Consider the following 21160-nt stretch of genomic DNA (forward strand, 5'->3'; position numbering starts at 1 on the left):
CACCTAGAAAATTGCAAAAACGATGGTGTAAAAAAAGTACTTTTGTTACTAATTACAACTCTTCCTGTTCTTCAAAAGCTGGGAAGAGGACGATCTTAGCATAGCTACTCGTTAATGCCATACCTTCAGAATACCCATCATATGGGGAAAAACAGGATGCAAACTTTGCCTGCATATATTTTGTGGAAAAAACGTTATCAAGGCTTAAATGTGAACTAGCTCAAATATCAAAAAGGCGCTGGGCACTTGGTAAGGGTTGACACTTATGAGACAAGGAGATTTCACAGGATTAAATCCTTTCTGTTCCACAAGGGCAGGAGGGCTTGCTTACTTCGCATTACTATCATATTTTAAACAACACCAGTTCATAAACAGAATCATTTTCCTTGTTCCATTAAAAAAAATAGTTACCATAAACATCCTTTCAGTGTTCCACTGGTCATCAAGACAGCCAAGCCTTCCTTGTAGCCTTCATTAAAGCCCTGCTGAAGTGAATCTGCTTTTCCAGCATCCATTCCATCACGATAACCTTCCTTTGAAAATAATTACATACTCTTGATTAATAACGGAATCGGCATAAGCAAACCATTGACCTTGGTTCTCGAAAATAAAATCTGAAAAAACAAGTTCCTCACAGGTCATCTCTTCTTCGCCCCCCTCATACAATGGCAAACAGATCTGAAAATCAAACTGTTCAACAAAAATCTTGTAAGGTAAATGAAGTAGCGTGAGCACACAGACTCACAGCTATTTTCCTGCATTTCTACTGAGGCATTACGCTGAAGTGGAAGGACGCGAGTGTGTTTGCCTTTTGAAGACAAATACTTTTCCAGAATGAAATTCTGATGCCAATAAAAAGGAGAGAATGTGTTGGTGGTTGTAACACTCATTTTAGGCATCTATTCCTGCCTTTATGGCACTAAATGTAAAAGTATAAGTGCACAAGCGTAGCGTAAAAAACTATTGGCAATATTTGTGACTACTGTTACAGCTATATGGCTGTTCACCACCTTCCCAATGATGACCCCCTTCCAACTAACCTAGGTTTATACAAATCCCCTCCTCTTTAAATACAAGAGAGAGGGACCTCAACGTTACTTGTGGGTGTAAAGGTCCTGATTTTCCGATTTTTCATTCCAGGAGACACAATCCACACTACAGATGGGATATTCTGAGCACTTAAGTTTAACTTAAAGGCACAAACTGTGCAGTTGATCAGTTTCGGGAGAACACCACATTTAGTTCCTAGTTTAATAAATACTTGGATTTGGTCCCTGCATGAATGTTTCTCTCTCTCTCCATTTGAGCAATCCATGCAATTCGTGTAAATATGAATATATTAAAAAGAATTCATTATTACTGAAATAGTTAGACATTACTTTACCGTGGGGCAATACATCGTCCAGGAATTAAGAGCATCCCAACAGGCTCTCTTTTTTTAAAAATTATTATTATTATTATTTTTTTTAATAAAAAGTCACCCTTACCATATTTGTAATTTAAAAACCACTATTTAATGGTTACTTACCTTTGATGATGTAACTCCTCGTTATATCATACAAAAACCTAACTGAGCCACACATGAGTAAGGGTGGTGGTGGGGGGAACTACAAATTATCATATTTGTAATCGGTTCATTCTTCATGCGCAATTAAAATAAATGCCCAAAATTAGATTGAGTACTCTTTAGTTTGAAATTCTGTTTCTGTCAGGCAGACTTAGAATTTCCTGTCACCAACTGCCAACGTTGATTTCTATTTGTTAAGTTTGAGAATGTATGGGTCGACATTAGGCCTCACTGTGTCTAAAGCTTTTTAGAAGTCTCTTGGGATCAGAATGTATCATCTTTATTAAAAGACATAGCATGTGCTGAAAAATGAAGAAAGATCCCTTTACTATCTGAGCTCTGTCTGCTATTTAGAGCCATTGTACCATGACTTTAGTGCATTTGACTAACACAGCGAGTATGAAGGCACCAGGACGTTGACATCACCAGCACTTTCCATCATGTGCTTTTTTTTAATTTTTATTTTTACACATCTTGCAAGATGTCCGACTCTATCAAAAGATAACTCTGTTATATGCGGTCCATACGTTTGAACTTAATTTCAATACAAAACAGTTTAATTGCTGTTCTGATGCAGCTAAACCAAGCTGCAGTTAGTTCCCAGTCTGTTCTGCTGTGCTTTAGACTCCTCAGGATGTGTGAGAAGATTTGCCTGTTGAAGCGCAGGCCATTTTTTTGAACAATTACTTGGATCAAATGCAGTGAGTGAAGATGAACCCTATTCTTTCTTTTAATTTTATTTTTGCATTTTATTATAACAAAACATTTAGTATTGTAAACAATCCAATCCCGCCTCCAATACTTCCCAGATCCCTCCCACGGATGCAATTGATTAACCCTATTCTTAACAAGCCTAAAACTCCCCAAAATCTTTTTATTAAAAACAGATAGCCTCATAATTATGCTTTTGGCAGTAAAAAATTAATGTGCTCCATTTTACCTTCAATCAATACACAAAATCCCACAATCGATCCATTTCTTAAAGGAAAGTGACTTACTCTCAAGTTAAATCAGCCCCCCCCCCACCCCGCCCAAAAAAAGTCTGTGAGAGGATTATACTGTATTATTTTCAATGTCATGACATTATGAAACTCCGGTCTAGTTAAAAGAACACTATACATCAAAACTGATGTACCAGTTACAGGTTCAGCAATTAGGGGGTTATCTCTCCCATAATATGTTTTCCACTTTCCTCCGACTTGGGAAGTTCAAATTTTGGAAGTAAATGTACAAATCTGTCCAGTTAAAAAAACAAAATTCATGCGGTAGTCCTTCAAGTCATGAGAGCAAAAACCTATACTTTTAAATAACATTTTCACTCTCCTAATGATAATTTAGTTCCTTAAAAGAGGATACCAGATAAAATATCATAGTCTTAATTTTATTGTAAGTATGTTAAATATATTTACACCCGATTTTACTGAAAACAAAAAATACCTTTGGAAGCATAAAGCTCTTCTGCTCAAGCCCTAAGGTTCTGCTTGTGCCATTGTTGAAGCGTTATGTTAAAAATATTTTTGATCTTTTAAACGTTAATAGGTAGATCTTCTTCTGAGTTTATAGCTAACAATGCCCAAATATTTCAGAACTTTAATTTCCCACTTCAAGATCAACAATATCGTGTTCTGGTTTTCTAGCTATTTCACAGTTTAAGTAACAGCCTGAGAACAGAATGAATCTTGTAGAAAGCAGAGGTATAATGTCGATGACAGAAGTATAATCATCATCATCTGCAAAAAGAAGGCTTTATTGTTCTTGTGTTTCTAATTTTACACTGGAGGGATTCGTGACCTACGGCCAGAAGTTGCAATACAATACTGAATAATTACGCGAACACTGGGCATCCTTGTTTAGTGTCGATTTAACATCCAGCTCACAGGCAATCGTTTTTCTTTTTCTTTCTATAATCTGTATAAAATAGTTTTAGGGTTTATCAAAAAAACATTCATAAAATTAATATTTCTTAAGGCCAGGGGGCATTTTTTTTTCTTTTTTCTTGCAGAAAGAAAATCCTGCTTTCGCATTTTGTTTTTTAAAATAAAAAAAGATATAGAAAGTGTGCTGTATGGCACGGTCATGTTGATAGAGCACCACTGCACACCTTCAATGCATTGACAGTAACTGCCATTCTTGCCAATATAAAAGATGTCTGTTGGGGGGGCAGATTTCTCTAGATCTGTAGTACAGTTACTAGGACAGGGCAACACAGAATTTCAACCTGTCACCATGACGGAGTAAATACCTTATTCTGCTATTCAAATCAGCCCCTGTATCTGGAAGATGCCATATTCTCACAAATGCATTATCTAACCTAGGGATTCTATGTCCCTTAACTTTGAAGTTCAAGAGACAATGGGGTAAGTAAAATATTCTTGTAACCAAAGGTATTGCCATCAAAATTCAGAGTGTAACAGATTAAAACAAGTGAGGTGTTTGCATCTCAAAATGAAAACTGGTGACTGCTAGGTAGAGAAGAAAGATAATTTTCATTGGTGTTTTCTGTGTGTTATGGATTGGTATTGATATCAGTGGAGAAACCCTAATGTAGGGCGTATTCTCCACCACAAGCAGAAAGGATTCTGAAGTCATTGATAACAACTGATGGATCAGTAAAATATGAAGTGTACTGCCACCAGTCTTGCTGCAACTCATCTCCTAAAAGAGCTGCTACATCCTTGCATTTCCCCTCATGCATACGACTGCAGATGGGTCTACATAGGTTCTTCCTGTATCAGAATGAAGGGTGTCAAACCTACATAGCAACTGAAAAATTATTTTCTATGTGCTTAAGTTGAATCTGAATAAACAGTGAATCTGGCAAAAGGCATTACATGTTTAAATTTCACTTGAAAATTATGATACAAGAGAGCAATCCCTACCTAGAAACACTGTACTGAAGTCTGGGGCAGAAAAGACACAAGGTTAATGCTGCGAGCACCTCTGGTTAGAAAGCAGTTTGGGTGGAGCAGGCATATTTTTCTTTGTAAATGGTGCACCCCCAGCACATATGCAGAGAGAAGTAAATCACAAATTTAAAACCATACTCTGCCTGTGGCATTAATAAAAGAGTCTCGCTCAACTTCAATAATTCTTCTGGAGAAGTTATACGAAGATCATCACTTGGGGTCTCACTTTTTAGAAAGTACGTTTTGGTTCCTTTTCTCAGGGTTATGTGCTTTAAAAACGTAAAGTCACTCACATGCAAACATGACTGCACTCTATAAAAAAAAATGGATTGTTAAAATGCTAGAGTAAAAAGAAAGATGAAAAAACGTAAGTCAAGGAGACATGAAGACAAGAATAGCTGATAAAGTAGGATAGTTAGATGCTAAAAGCGCTCAAAAAGTATTACTGAATATTTGACACTTATACATATGCCTAAACATAGTGCCCAAAGACCCACTGTCTAGAAGATGCTAGAAAGATTAAAACTAAAATTGACTTTAGAGAGCAAATTAACATGTTCAGAGACCTTTCACTAGTGCGAAAGCTTGAATAAAATGGCTGCTACTTATAATAAAAATCAAACACATTTTGTAAAAACATTTAGAGATGTTCACCCAGTCAATAAGGAGGTCTTATCAAGGAGATTCCATGTTGGAGAATAATCCCACACTTCACCCACTCAAATAATCTCCCGGCTCCTATCTAGCTTAGTTTGGATAGGTACAATACTAGGAACTAGGGCAGAAAGCAGGACACGAACAACCTAATGGCTTAATAACTGTGTTAAAGCTGGAAGTAGGCAATTGCATATTATAATGGGTATCTCACTAAGGAAGTGGTGAATGTGTAATCTGCAACAAAGCGACCATTTTTGTGCAGAACATTGCTTATTTTCCTGACATCACTGGAAGGAAATACTTTTCACAGGTTGAAATTTTCACTCCTAGAGTTCTTTTGTGACCAGCCAGGAAAACATATTTTAACAACAAACTAGTAACGCAGTTTATTAAGCTCACGCCACTTTATTATTATATGCTGTTTCCATTTTTAACAGCTTGCAACACATAAATAAGGGATCCATTCGCATATGTATATTACATCACCACGTCCCCCTCCCCACCGGTCACTTCACCACATCATGGGAATACTCGCCATGGCAGTTAGAGATGATGGAAATTAAAACAGTGTTGGAAAGAAAGCAGAGACCACCCTCTTAAAAAAAAAAACAGCAGCAAGTAAGGGGAATAGGGGCCACTACTGGTAAAAGAAGTAACTGATAAAGCAACAAAGGGAAAAAACACAAGGGGTAAAAGGAACAATACAATGTGGCCGGCAGTACCATGAAGACATGTCACAAGGCCAATCCAGTCAAGCCTTTTGAGTTGTGGCCTGCCTCCACGGCTCTTCAGTGTGCTTCCACCTTACATTATGGGATCCGTTGCTCAAAGCAGGCTCTCTCCTTAAAAGTCAGAAGGAAAAGGGTCAGAAAGGAAAAAAAAAAAGTAGACCACATTGTAGAGAGGAGAGAAAAGGCGAAACGCAGGATCCAGTGAGGTTGAGAATACCCCACGTTAAGTTAACTACAGTACTGATCTTCGTGCAAACATTAGTCCTACAACGGCCTGACATAGATTTGCTTCAACAGTCTGGCAGTTATATGATTCTGTGGATTTGGAGCTGTACAGGATAGTTCTAATATTAGATGAGACATCACCTGGAATATATGCTACTGGCATATTACCTTGACTCGTTTCTCCATTGTGCTTTTCCATTCCTGCTGCATAATTTGCATGTCATCGACTTCTTCATCAAACACATCATCGCCTTTGGTTGGCTGCACTGCTTGTAACCACGGCATGTTGGAACTTCGGCCCAGCCGTCCCCAGTTCTAGCACTCCAACGATGGCGCCTAGGTGGCAAAGTTAACTGCGAGTTACTTCAAAACGTTAATTACAACTCATCCGAAGACACGCCTGTGCGTGCTCAAGGTGGAGACCACAGGGCAAAGCAAGTCGGAGATGCAGTAATGGCAGTCAGATCTGAAATTATCAGGTGCCCGCATGCTGTCTGTCAACTGAGTTTACTAAACCACAAAAACTCTTACTACTGTGCCTGGAACAATCTGCAATGCCTCTTGCTCGTAGCATTCCCCAAGTATTGCTGTTATACACAAGACTATTTTAAAGGCGCATTCAAATTTCTATTTACAAGGCATCACAGAATAATTGCGCTTATAAACTGATAAAGTACAGCTTTCGGTAGCTGCATCCGTGTGCAATCTTCTTGTGAACCAGTTAGAAAATCATCTCTTTCTCGCCCGTCAATAGAGCTTTTCATCCGGAAATCTCACTTTCAAACCAAGCAATAGTAATTTCTACCACTGACTGAATTCTATACTGGCTCGTCTCCACAAGTCCACCGGTGCCCTGAAGGTACAGCTGCACGCAGCGACGAGGCACTTCCAGGGCCGACGCACAGCTGCGATGCGTCCGTTGTATGCGTGACGCTTGTTTTTAGTTAAAACACTTTGCAGTCCACTTCTTTGTACTTTCACTTTTGCAATTATCAGTGCTCGTCAAAATGATCCAGCATTTAAAGTGGTGTTGCCAGAAAAGCCAAGGCTCCATGAACGCGCCATGGGGCATCTTGGCTGCAATGCAAACTAAATGATCATGCCACGCGTAAATATCTGCAGTAGCACCCTTTACAAGTGTGGCTTCAAAATACAGTAGCCGGTTCACCCCGCAGCACCTATGTACTTGCAAAACAAATTACTGACCACAGGTGCATCCAAGGCAAAGCAATAAAAGTCACTATTAAAACGTGCAAAGTACATAAAACAGATAAAATGTCGAAAACTCTCTCATGGTGCACAGTAGCCACATGAAACTAGTTTCTCGATGAGGAAGGTTTACCGCTAAACACTTGAAAACCATAGACAATGCAAACATTGTTTTGTAAATTTCATAGCGCTTTAATTTTTGACTTACTCATTTCTGTAGTCATTTTTCAGTATGCTGGAAAATGTGTTCAAGCGTGTAGGTTTTGTATTACATCGCATTTTAGCTAGTTTTTTATGACACGTTACCGATTTTGCAAGAAAAAAAATGGAAGAACAGTAAGATAAGATCATATTGCCTGGCAGACACGTACACAGCGAAAGGTACAATGAATGCACAATCTTCAGAGAAGCAATCGCGGGCGGGCAATCCCACGCTTCGTAGAATAACCATTAATAAACCCCTTCCAGGAGCAATGAACTTAAGCATCAGTCAGATGTGGGTCATTCTGGATACCACTATATTGGCATCATTCAACCCAAATGTTCCTATGTATCGGAGGACAGCCCCTCAATTCGATAAACTGGCTACTTCAAGGTCATTACCCTTCTGCCAAGCCTCAAGGGATGGATTCTCAGGAGCACACCACTACCCATGCAATGTCTCACTTTGAAATTAACAGACTCAGCCTGATGGAATCTAGATCCAAACTTATATTCAAATAGCCATTTTAGGATCACTGGCCAACAACCACCCTAAGACTACTCTCAAGGTGGCCAAGACCCTCCTCCAGAAGGGCCCAATTTTGCTACAGTTCCATATAGCATGAATGAGGTCCCATGTCTGGGTTATACATCAAAGACAGATAGTACCAGATAGTACCAAATCTACAAAGGCTGAATCTGGTAAGGCAGGTAAAGTGGAGATAGTTCAAGTGAATGAAAAAAAAACCTGTGCCACTGATACCATAGGACCAGTTCTCACCTCCAGCCAATCATCATTCTACAATGCCGCTCAGATCCCTCTCGGATCCCCTCACTACGATCACAGGAAGTGTTTCTGCATTCTGCAATGGAAAACAACTTAGATACTTCGTTGATAGTTGCAAAGGGCATACATAGACTAATCTTACATGAACTTAGAGAGTGAGGTTACATAGTGCATGTGGCTCAAGCACGCACTAGGTATCAAAGTATTGCAACCCAATCTTAAATTCATATAAGATAGTATACGAAGAAGATACTTGATAAATGAACAGGGAAAGTAAATTAAATCCATACAAGCAGATTAAGAAATGTACTTTCTGCAATGGCCACCTGTTGATCGTCCTACATATTATTGTCAAGTGCTCAACTGAAGTACACATGCAATCCTTTGCAGCCTTCCACTTTTGCCAGGATTAGCTGCTCAAAATTGGCTATGCAAAAAGTAAACAATACAGCAATATATGTCCACTTCTTCAATATTATCAGGTTATGATCCAAAGTAACAGGACTGACCATAGCAGGGCTGAAAAAGGGAGGCTTTGGGAAAAAAAAAAAAAAAAACGCACAATTGTTTGCTCCACTGTTAAATTTCTATGTAAAAAACATTCAAGTTTTGAAATTAGACATCAAACCTTTGGAAGGTTGCAGTTTTTCCAGAATACCATGAAGCCTTAAATACACCGTAGAAAATCTACGTCTGGATACGAGCAAATCCTGCAAGGAGAGACATAGTGTAAGGAAATGCCTCCTTGGCATGGTTACCCCCTGACCTTTTGCATTTGCTGATGCTAAGTTATGATTTCAACGTGTGCTGGGACCCTGCTAACCAGGCCCCAGCACCAGTGTTCTTTCCCTTAACTGTACCTTTGGCTCCACAATTGGCACAACCCTGGCACTCAGATAAGTCCCTTGTAACTGGTACCCCCTGGTACCAAGGGCCCTGATGCCAGGGAAGGTCTCTAAGGGCTCCAGCATGTCTTATGCCACCCTGGGGACCCCTCACTAAGCACATGCACACACTGCCTCACAGCTTGTGTGTGCTGGTAGGGAGAAAATGACTGTTGACATGGCAATCCCCTCAGAATGCCATGCCAACCACACACTGCCTGTGGCATAGGTAAGTCACCTGTCTAGCAGGCCTTACAGCCCTAAGGCAGGGTGCACTATCCCACAGGTGCATGAGCACTATACCCCTAAAGTGTCTAAGCAAAACCTTAGACATTGTAAGTGCAGGGTAGCCATAAGAGTATATGGTCTGGGAGTTTGTCAAACACTAACTCCACAGTTCCATAATGGCTACACTGAAAACTGGGAAGTTTGGTATCAAACTTCTCAGCACAATAAATGCACACTGATGCCAGTGTGCAATTTATTGCAAAATACAGCCAGAGGGCATCTTAGAGATGCCCCCTGAAAACATACACAACTTCCAGTGTAGGCTGACTAGTTTCTGCCAGCCTGCCACACACCAGACATGTTGCTGGCCGAATGGGGAGAGTGCCTTTGTCACTCTGTGGCCAGGAACAAAGCCTGTACTGGGTGGAGGTGCTTCTCACCTCCCACTGCAGGAACTGTAACACCTGGCGATGAGCCTCAAAGGCTCACCCCTTTTGTTACAGCGCCACATGGCATCCCAGCTAGTGGAGATGCCCACCCCTCCGGCCACTGCCCCCACCTTTGGCGGCAAGGCTGGAGGAGATAATGAGAAAAACAAGGAGGAGTCACCCACCAGTCAGGACAGCCCCTAAGGTGTCCTGAGCTGAGGTGACCCTTACTTTTAGAAATCCTCCATCTTGTGAGTGGAGGATTCCCCCAATAGAATTAGGGATGTGCCCCCCTCCCCACAGGGTGGATGCACAAAGAGGGAGTAGCCACCCTCCAGGACAGTAGCCATTGGCTACTGCCCTCCCAGACCTAAACACACCCCTAAATTCAGTATTTAGGGTCTCCCCGGAACCTAGGAAACTAGATTCCTGCAGCCTTAACAAGAAGAAGGACTGCTGACCTGAAGCCCTGCAGTGAAGACGTAAACGACAACTGCTTTGGCCCCAGCCCTACCGGCCTGTTTCCCAACTTCGAAGAAAACTGCAACAGCAATGCATCCAACAGGGACCAGCGACCTCTGAAGCCTCAGAGGACTGCCCTGCAACCAAGGACCAAGAAACTCCCGTGAGCAGCAGCCCTGTTCAACAACCTGCAACTTTCTTGCAACAAAGAAAGAACTGTAAAGACTTCACGTTTCCCGCCGGAAGCGTGAGACTTTCCACTCTGCACCCAATGCCCCCGGCTCGACCTGCGGAAAACCAACACTTCAGGGAGGACTCCCCGGCGACTGCGAACCCGTGAGTAACCAGAGACGACCCTCTTGAGCCCCCACAGCGACGCCTGCAGAGGAAATCCAGAGGCTCCCCCTGACTGCGACTGCCTGTAACAAGGGACCCGACGCCTGTAACCAACACTGCACCCGCAGCCCCCAGGACCTGAAGGAACCGAACTCCGGGCAGGAGCGACCCCCAGGTGACCCTCTGCCTAGCCCAGGTGTTGGCTACCCCGAGGAGCCCCCAATGTGCCTGCATCGCTGAAGTGACCCCTGGGTCCCTCCATTACTTCCTATCTAAAACCCGACGCCTGTTTGCACACTGCGCCGGGCCGCCCCTGTGCAGCTGAGGGTGTACTTTCTGTGCCTGCTTGTGTCCCCCCCCACCCCCGTTTCCCTACGAACCCCCCCTGGTCTGCCCCCGAGGATGCGGGTACTTACCTGCTGGCAGACTGGAACCGGGGCACCCCTGTTCTCCATTGAAGCCTATGTGTTTTGGGCACCTCTTTGACCTCTGCACCTGACCGGCCCTGAGCTGCTGGTGTGGTAACTTTGGGGTTGCCTTGAACCCCCAACGGTGGGCTACCTTAGCCCTAACTTTGAGACTTGTAAGTGTTTTACTTACCTGCAAACCTAACCTTTACTTATCTCCCCCAGGAACTGTTGATTTTTGCAGTGTCCACTTTGAAAATAGCTTATTGCCATCTTTACAAAGACTGTATATGATATTGTGTTCATTCAAAGTTCCTAAAGTATCTAAGTGAAGTACCTTACATTTAAAATGTTTGATGTAAATCATGAACCTGTGGTTCTTAAAATAAACTAAGAAAATATATTTTTCAAAATAAAAACCTATTGGCCTGGAGTAAGTCTTTGAGGGTGTGTTCCTCATTTATTGCCTGTGTGTGTACAACAAATGCTTAACACTACCCTCTGATAAGCCTATTGCTCGACCACACTACCACAAACTAGGGCATTAGAATGATCTATTTTTGCAACTATCTTACCTCTAAGGGGAACCCTTGGACTCTGTGCATGCTATTTCTCACTTTGAAATAGTATATACAGAGCCAACTTCCTACACATAGGCAAAACTAAAGTTCCCCGTTCCATTCACTTAGCTAAGCCACAAGCATGTGTTTTACCAGCTGCCTTTTGCAAGCTACACAGACAATACACAAGCTGTGAATAACAGATATATCTGCAGACTAACGAAATGGAATAGGCCACTACTTCAGAATATCAAAATCTGCTACAATTCGAAGACAGCATACTAAAATATTCACCCTCTCCCTCCCTGGCACCAGATTCCAGTCACGTCAGATTAAAATAAATTAAATCCAACTAAAATCATCCTTTAAATTTCACTTTATCTGCTGTAGATAGTGCTAATTCTAACACACAAATACTGTCATAGTTATGGTTGCTCGACCCCGGTGGATAACATACCAGCACCGTACATGCCTGCCTTGCTTTCATTCCGCACACCGAAATTAATAAATATCGCAGTGTTGTGTACAATCACTGTGCACTACATAGAATTTCATACAACGGGTTTCTGTTTAGTTTTAAGAGCAATGGCTTTGTGCTCTCTACCGGCAACGTTTGTGCTGCGATGACCACAGCCAGCTGATTCAACACATAGAAAGGACTTTAGTGAGCACTGCTGTGCTTCTGTTCTCCTTTCGTGCATTTTACTCAAGCTGAAGTTTTCAAACAAAGAATGTGTACTACTGCTATGTACAACTTAGGACAAGGAAATAAAAATGGTCTTCCTTCTATTTGGATCCTATTGGCCAGTAGCCAGTAGTCACAAAGTGTCTTCCCATCGGATGCGAAGCAGTTTATAAAAGCCCTATTATTCGAGCTAATTATGAAATGCAGCACACACAAACCTCCATTCTTCTTCAGAGGCGGAAGTACTCGCGCACAAACGTAGTACAAGGACTTCTGTTTCTCACTATATCAACCATTTGCGCAAAGAAAAAAAAAAACGAAAACCAGGCAAATGTTACATGTTCAGCCCGTTCTAGTACAACCCAGTGTTGGTGGATCCTACAAGTGTAGTTGTTGCATGAGTGAGTCCAGTGGTAGATTAAATTCGATTCAGTACTTACTAACAAAATAATACCAGTATTTATTCGAAATCATCAAGCTGTGGATGAAAACACACTACCGTTAAAGATAAGTTCTTCTGCCAAAAGGATCAAGCATTTAAATGAACTCATTATTGTATGAGTAAATAGGATTTAGGAAAAAAGTGACTAGTAACACTGTTCAAAACTCGATGGGACTCAATGACTTCTTTGCAGAGCACCAGAGCTGAGAAATTACGCGGAAAGGAGATGGGAAATTAAATCGAGCATTTTAAAGCACGTTGCAACAGTTAATTCAATAGAGACCGGACAGAATTTAAATACTACTTTACTAAGTGGTAAAGCAAATCATGCATCTTTTACTATTTCCAAGTAAATGGGATATTGCAACTTTCCAGACTGCATTAGTAAATCAGATTATGCCAGTTCCTACACTACTCGCAAAGCAGATATCACCAATTTTCAATGAATACCAGTAAATCATACAGAGACATTACACACTGCCTTAGAAAAGAATATTTTGCCACAACGGTGTAACAATCCCCACCAGCTCACACTATGCATTCTGGGTTCAGAAAATAACACCCAGCTCGAGAACTACCCATAGGATGTTGTGTTACTAAACAGTCACCTCTGCTGTACCCAGGAAAGCGCCCTCAGGAATGTGCCCCGTGATCCGCTGGACACGCCAGCTAATTAATCTTTCCTTTCCTTTCCCCCAAAGAATAGCCTAACTAAAAGGACCCCAGACCAGCTGCCAGTGTAGGTTCATTCTCTACATACTATACACCTCCTTCACCTGGTTAGCCCAAAGTCTACCAGTTGACCTAGTTTACTCCCAGAACAGACAATTGATATGCTTCCTCTATGACAGATCACCTCAGTAACCACATTCAAAGAGACAACTCGTTCCTTTTACCGCCTGTGGTGCCACTTACTTCCCTTTCTGGCACACTACTAAGAAACTATCCACATTTCAGGAAAGTAACACCTTGGCATCATCCTCGACTCCCAAACATCTCAAGGCAGAAGAGGCCCTTCCCAGAACAGTCTATCCACCATGCTAAGATTCTATGTCAGAAACCGAGGCATCTGATTATGCTTCTTTTTCCTTTACTGTAAACACACAGCAGCCAATGAAAAACTTTAACTACATTTCCCATGAGGCACAGCCCCAACCTCACCCCCAATCAGGGACTATCCTCTCATATAAATGTCCTTATCAACCAAGTCTGTCCTCCTTCTTTGCTGGTAACGCACAGAGCTAAGTACCTAATCGCATTATCTGTGTTTCATATGCAAATCTTGTTTGAACCTGTCAGCGCGGCCTTGTGCCTACAGGTGCTATCTTCCGATCGCATTATCGTTTCACTTTAACTGTTTATTTCCATTGTTTATTGCCGGATATTGTGGGTGCGCACGTGTTGTTTCCCGCCGGTGAGGAGGCCTGAAGGGCACGTTCTGAAAGTCCGTTTTTTACTCGAACTCGCGCATGCGCACAAACGACCGTGTTTAGTGCGAGCGCGATTTTTCGATGAGTGAAAACGTGCTTCTTCCCCTACGTGTTGCAGAAACAACTTTATTTCAACGTGCCTTCAGGAATACGCCCGGAGGGGCTGTAATAACACATCAGAGCTTTGCTCTAGGAAAAAAAAAGTTTTGGTTTCTGTGCCCCCTCCTCTGATATTTCCAGCAGCACAATAACTTTCTGTGTGGCATTTGGGTTTTTCCCCACAATTTTGATACTTGTGCAACTGGGACCTCTATTTATATTGTTTGTGCACAAAGTGATCATGGATCAGAATATAGGAGATGATCAATATGGGGAGTATGATGCTGGTCATTTCGACAAACACATGGAAGAACGCCTTGTGGAAGCTTTGGACTTTCATCTGCAGGACTCAGTTACCAAAGCCTTGGTGAAGGCATTACGTCTCTTTGCACAACCCATATTTAATTATGGCGTTAGGCGCTTTGACGCAGGCTCAAGGAACCCCACCCCAGTAGAGGTAAATATTAATGAGCCTGGCCGGTCATCTAATAATCCTATTGATCAGACTGTTAACATGGTCTTGAACAACCATGAGTATGGGGCTTTCCAGGGTTGTGCTACTCCCAATGTTCAGACTAGCCATCAATCTTCTGATTCTGACTCTTCAGCTTCGGACTCTTGATTCAATATAAGCCTAAGGGTAAGAGCAAGGCTCATCACGCCGAAGATCCCGTAATACCACCTTCTGGCAAAAATTTACAGTTTGACCCTGACGCTATTATGCATCCTAGATCCACCGAATGGATGCTCTGTCAAGAAGTGGCAGATCATGTACAGTCTAGACTGCAAAAAGGCTTTGAGAAAGACGTTCGTAATACTCTCCGGTCAGAATGCCCCCGGCCAGCTCTCCCTTGCAAAGTTGCGGAAACTCCAGAGCTTGACCCACATATAGTGGCTTTTCTAAAGAAATACGCTAAAGACCCCAAAAAGGGTATCAATAGAGCCTGGAGGGGCTGTCAAGATAAATTGTTAGATATTGCTGGCCTCTTACGAAGATTTTAGACTTAGCTGTTCAAGCTAAAGAGACTCAGGAAGCTACTGATCCAGAGATTCTATTGGAATGGTCTCAACGGGCCATTTGCCTATTAGGTAACGCCAACTGCTCCATTTCCACAGAATATAGGAAATCTCTGCTTCTTCGCATTGATCCAAAATCTGCAGATTTTGCCCATCTGATGCAGGACCTTCAGCAAATGGACTTTTATTTGGGGATAGATTTGTTAAGGACTTGGCCAAGTATGTGGCCACCTTCTCGGCCCTGGATAAGGCTCAAACCTCCATCAAGAAAGTTTTCAATAGTGGCATTTTTCGCAGGGCCGGACGTTTTGGAGGTCGAACTTCAGGCTGTTTCAATCCTCAGGCTTCCAGAACATACTACAGAGGCAGGGACTCCTCACGATCCCAAAATAACCCCAACTTCTATCCTGCAAGAGGATACAGAAGCCGCAACCCCAGGGGTCCTTACAGAGGAGGACAATACAACCAGAACCCCGCTGAAGCAGGTAAGTCTTATTCTGGCTGGGGAAGTTATCCTCGGGGGCAGAGTGAGTTTGTACACAACTGGTCTCTACTCACATAAGATGTTTGGGTGTTTGAATAAAATTCCAGATGATAACCTTGAATTGTTTCTAACCCAGAACAGTCCTCCATGCCTCCTCCTCTCCATTTTTCCCCAATAAGAGAGTTTCTTTATAGATCAAGAAATAGAAACTTTGCATCAGAAAGGAGCAATAGTTCCTTCTTTCCGGCATCCCAGGGGGTTCATCAGCACAATCTTTTTGGTGCAAAAGAAAGGAGAGGGTTCCCGGCTGGTACTCAATCTACGTTCCTTGAACTCATGGATTGTCTATCGTCATTTCAAAATGGAGGGCATCCATCTCCTCCAAGACCTTTTGATGGACGGAGATTGGATGGTACGGCTAGATCTCAGAGACGCCTATTTGACTATTCCCATTTTCGTTCCTCATCACCGTTTTCTTCAGTTCTTCTGGAGAAAAAAGGTGTTACGAGTTCTCAGCTCTGCCCTTCAGCCTGTCTTCAGCTCCTTGGTGTTTCACCAAGTGTAAGGAAATGCCTCCTTGGCATGGTTACCCCCTGACTTTTTGCCTTTGCTGATGCCAAGTTATGATTTGAAAGTGTGCTGGGACCCTGCTAACCAGGCCCCAGCACCAGTGTTCTTTCCCTTAACTGTACCTTTGTCTCCACAACTGGCACTACCCTGGCACCCAGGTAAGTCCCTTGTAACTGGTACCCCTGTTTCCAAGGGCCCTGATGCCAGGGAAGGTCTCTAAGGGCTGCAGCACATCTTATGCCACCCTGGGGACCCCCTCACTCAGCACATGCACACTGCTTGCCAGCTTGTGTGTGCTGGTGGGGAGAAAATGACTAAGTCGACATGGCACTCCCCTCAGAGTGCCATGCCAACCTCACACTGCCTGTGGCATAGGTAAGTCACCCCTCTAGCAGGCCTTACAGCCGTAAGGCAGGGTGCACTATACCACAGGTGATGGCATATGTGCACGAGCTCTATGCCCCTACAGTGTCTAAGCAAAACGTTAGACATTGTAAGTGCAGGGTAGCCATAAGAGTATATGGTCTGGGAGTCTGTCAAACACGAACTCCACAGCAGCATAATGGCTACACCGAAAACTGGGAAGTTTGGTATCAAACTTCTCAGCACAATAAATGCATACTGATGCCAGTGTGCACTTTATTGTCAAAATACACCCAGAGGGCATCTTAGAGATTCCCCCTGAAAACATACCCGACTTCCAGTGTGGGCTGACTAGTTTTTGCCAGCCTGCCACACACCAGACATGTTGCTGGCCACATGGGGAGAGTACCCTTGTCACTCTGTGGCCAGGAACAAAGCCTGTACTGGGTGGAGGTGCTTCTCACCTCCCCCTGCAGGAACTGTAACACCTGGCGGTGAGCCTCAAAGGCTCACTCCCTTTGTTACAGCGCCACAGGGCATCCCAACTAGTGGATATGCCCGCCCCTCCGGCCACTGCCTCCACTTTTGGCTGCAATGCTGGAGGAGATAATGAGAAAAACAATGAGGAGTCATCCCCCAGTCAGGACAGCCCCTAAGGTGTCCTGAGCTGAGGTGACACTTACTTTTAGAAATCCTCCATCTTTTAGAAGGAGGATTCCCCCAATAGGATTAGGAATGTGTCCCCCTCCCCACAGGGAGGAGGCAAAAAGAGGGTGTAGCCACCCTCAAGGACAGTAGCCATTGGCTACTGCCCTCCCAGACCTAAACACACTGTAAGAATCCATTTTGTATTGCTCCTTTTCCTTTCACACGTGTAGTTTGAGCTCTCTCTCTCTGAACGCACTGCCTATCACATGTTCTCTTATGTATATTTGTTTAAGTAAAATAAGCCTGGCTCCACACCACAGGCTTGCAGCTGGTTTCTTTCCCTAGCTGGGGCACGTTACTCATTATAATCATGTGGTAAAAATAACTAACCGACCTCGGCTTTTGTATTTTGGGGAGGGAAAGGCTGATATCTATACATTTGAACCACGCAATCCTTTGAAGGGTCTCAAGAATGTGGGAAGTCAGGCAGCTGCAGAAGGGAGTTGAGGACAAAGCAGGGCATGGAACCGGTGTGTGGAAACTGATTACCTCCTTAAAATAGCTGTATGACGTATATCATTATTTACATACTTTATGTATCCTTTGATGTAGGAGTATAAATATCACTGTTAAACGCTCCATGATAGCACACTTTACTTCAGGCCAGGGATGCCAGTTGTAAATCTGTCCTCTTTTGCTGCAGCAAAAATAAATAGACCTTCGGTCATTGATTTTTCACTCCGGCTCTCCGTGTCAAAACTCCTTTGTAAATGCATTTGTAAGTATCTTTAAAAATGTGCCCTACAATTTGGCGCCCGAACAGGGACCTTCCAGTGGATGTCTTCAGTAGCGCTGTCACGAGACGTGCTGCCAGTGGGGTAACGCCGTTCCAGAGGTGTAGATTCCAGGGGCCCCTGCACAAAGACTTAGTTTCAAAGCAGCTGCATCTTATCCACTGGGCAGGCCTCTCCCCGCTTTTCACGACGTCCCAGCCAAGACCCTGAACATCGGTTTTTAACTTGACTGATTAGTCTGACACAGGCGGCCGGAGAGAAATCCAGGAAAAGCAGATAGACAGGTAGGACTGTTCCTCGCTGGCTGTTTGTCTGTTTTAACTTCCATTTGAGAGAATAATTGTTTTTGGATAACTTATCAATTTTGGGACTGATTAGTTCTTGGTAAATTTGCATTTGTACATGGTACCATTTGACAATTTGTATTACACGTGTTTTGTTAATTTTGAATATTTTGTCCAGGCCTGGACCAATTTGTAAGTTGGTAAACATTTGATAAAAGGGTTTAAAAAATAAATAAATAAATAAATAAATGTTTCTTTGTTGCATGTTACATTTTGAAATTAAAAAAAGGTTAGATATGGGAAATAAAAAATGCTGGCAAGGGCTAGGTCGTTGTTTTCGCCAAAATCATGTTCCACGTTTAGATAAAAAACAACCGATCCCAAAAGAAGGAACACCAGGGTGGGACATGTTAAAGGATTATGGTTTAGAGAATAATTTGTGTAACAGTATATGGCACAGATATACTAGACATTGTCCTGACCTCCAGTGGCCGGAGGATGGTTCTTTTGATTTAAAGAAAATAACCTACCTACAGGAATGTTTGTTTCATAAAAAGGCTAGACAACACATGTTTGAGGTATACAGAACATGGGAAACTGAGGCCACCAAAAGAAAAATTAAGACAGATAGACTGGTAGAGAAAGAACAAAGGAAAACCATAATGCAAAAAGCAGAACAATACCATCATTCCCAAACCCAGAAAAGAATTGAGTCTGAAAACAGAGTCCATAGAGCCCAGGTGGAGGGAAGTTATGTATCAAAGCAGACAGAATCCAAACATGCATTAGAGGAAGATGAGGTATTGCTACAGATGTTAGATAATAGCCTCAATGCACATCCACCTTACACCCCCCCTGCAGTAGCCCAACCTATCATGGGGGCACAGCAACAGCAGCAAGGGCAAGGGCAAAGTTTTGGAAATCCAGGTGCACCACCACATCAGCACGTGCCACAACAATCACAGACCCCAGTCCAAGTCCAAATTTCTCTGCCCTCTGCTCCACCATTACCATCCAGCACTATAAGTTTACCAATAAGGTCCTCTGCCTCTAATACCCCAAATAGACAACGCCGACAAGATACAACCATTCATACACTATCACCCATGTGGAGCACACCTATGAAGCCAATTTCGGCCCCTAGTACACACTCCACTATTGGTGAAGATGAAAAACGGGTTATCAAAAATCAGTCAGGGACTTTGATATCAAATCCTATTTACACTCATACAGATATTATGCACACAGTACAACATATGCCACATTTTGAACAGCAATTAGCAATTAAATACATGACTGAAAAATTGGAAGCAGATTGGTGCTGTGGCAATAGGGACTCTACACCCGTCCCTTATCAAAAAGAATTATACCAACTTTGGCGTGATAGCGAAGCCTGTAGACTTGAGGGTGAGGACCTAATGGAGGGAGTACGCATTTGCATTTTAGCTAGAGAACAAGTCCTGAAAAGATATGAAACAGGATTCCCAATGAGGGAAGTACATCCTGGTCCTCCAACTGCTGCTGTACTTCCAGCTGCCGCTAACCAACCGCCTCCGGTATCTATGGCTCAGTTTGTCCACGTCCCCTGGAAAAGGGAAGAGGTGATGGCTATAAAAAAGGATTCGCCAGATCCTCGAAAGAATCCAGCCGGGTTATATTGTGACCTTAGAACTGCAATTTCCACCACCACCATGACCCTTAAAGACATTGATTATTTTTTTGGGGTCTTATTGGGCCCTGAAGTCTGGCATAAAATTCGAAGAGTGGAAGATGCGCCTACTTTGGGAGCTACATGTTTTTTTTTTTTAGAAGAACATGAAGCACGCAGGGAACCAGGAGCCTTGCCTCATCAGGATATTTTAAATTTACCTAACCGAATATTGACTAAATTAGAAACTGTTATTCCCCTTCAATCTGTGGACTGGGGAAAACTTGCCACTTATAAACAGAAAACAGGTGAAGATGTCCCAGATTATTTTACTAGAATTGAACAAGCGTTCATAGATTTTAGCGGTCAAGACCTCGCCACCGTAACAGGTGTCACGCTATTTGTGGAACACTTTGTTATTGGCCTTCTACCTGAAATATCACAAAAATTAAAAGCAACAGAGAGTTTGTGGATGATGAAGGGACAGGCAGGGATTTTACAGATGGCACAATATTATGAGAGCAGGTATAAGGAAGAATTAGAAAAGAATGAGAAGTTAGTAAAAGAATTTAAGAAAAAGGTACTATTACAGTAGGCATATCCTCAACAGGACACAACCCCTTAGCCAAGGGGTGGCCCACCAAGGGGATGGGGAAGGGGTCGAGGGCGATGTGCATCTGCACCACCCCAAGACCATTGATTGAATATCAACCAATGTGCCTACTGTAAACAAGATGGCCATTGGCGTGATACTTGCCCATTACTGCAGAATGGAAACCAGGTCCAGCATAACACTAATATTTCTGACAATGCATTTGAACAACAATATTATGCTGATAATTCCTTTTCTGAATCCTACAATTATTAGGACAGCCACAGATAGGGCCAGGGGCGAGTAAGTATTCCTGTAGATCAGAGTGGTCCCTATGTCGATGTAAAAATCGAAGGAGAGGGCCATAAGTTTCTCCTAGACACTGGTGCCACCAGAACATCTATTGCACATTCTGCAGTCCCCGGGGCTCCCCTGTCTGGGCTTCATACCACATCAATTGGGATTTCTGGGATCCCCATGGTGAGCCCCATCTTAGCACCTATGAGACTAACTGTA

At 42.8% G+C, this 21160-nt stretch overlaps 1 protein-coding gene across 4 annotated transcripts in view; it reads right to left on the minus strand.

The window, feature by feature from the left end:
* YAE1 (YAE1 maturation factor of ABCE1) overlaps positions 1 to 21160 on the minus strand; it is a 131266-nt gene that overhangs the window by 30007 nt on the left and 80099 nt on the right. For 2 of the 4 annotated variants that reach the window (XM_069215831.1, XM_069215821.1), the window contains 2 exons: positions 6255 to 6422; positions 412 to 533 (listed from right to left, as the gene is read on the minus strand). In XM_069215831.1, coding sequence (XP_069071932.1) covers positions 412 to 533; positions 6255 to 6371 — 239 coding nt within the window. In that variant the 5' untranslated portion in view covers positions 6372 to 6422. Of the gene's footprint in view, positions 1 to 411; positions 534 to 4449; positions 5973 to 6254; positions 6423 to 8277; positions 8360 to 21160 lie in introns of those variants that run through there. The other 2 variants (XM_069215838.1, XM_069215847.1) reach the window with 2 other exon arrangements.

The sequence above is a fragment of the Pleurodeles waltl genome, chromosome 2_1, assembly GCF_031143425.1.
Source record: "Pleurodeles waltl isolate 20211129_DDA chromosome 2_1, aPleWal1.hap1.20221129, whole genome shotgun sequence".
In the NCBI taxonomy this organism is placed as follows: Eukaryota; Metazoa; Chordata; class Amphibia; order Caudata; family Salamandridae; genus Pleurodeles; species Pleurodeles waltl.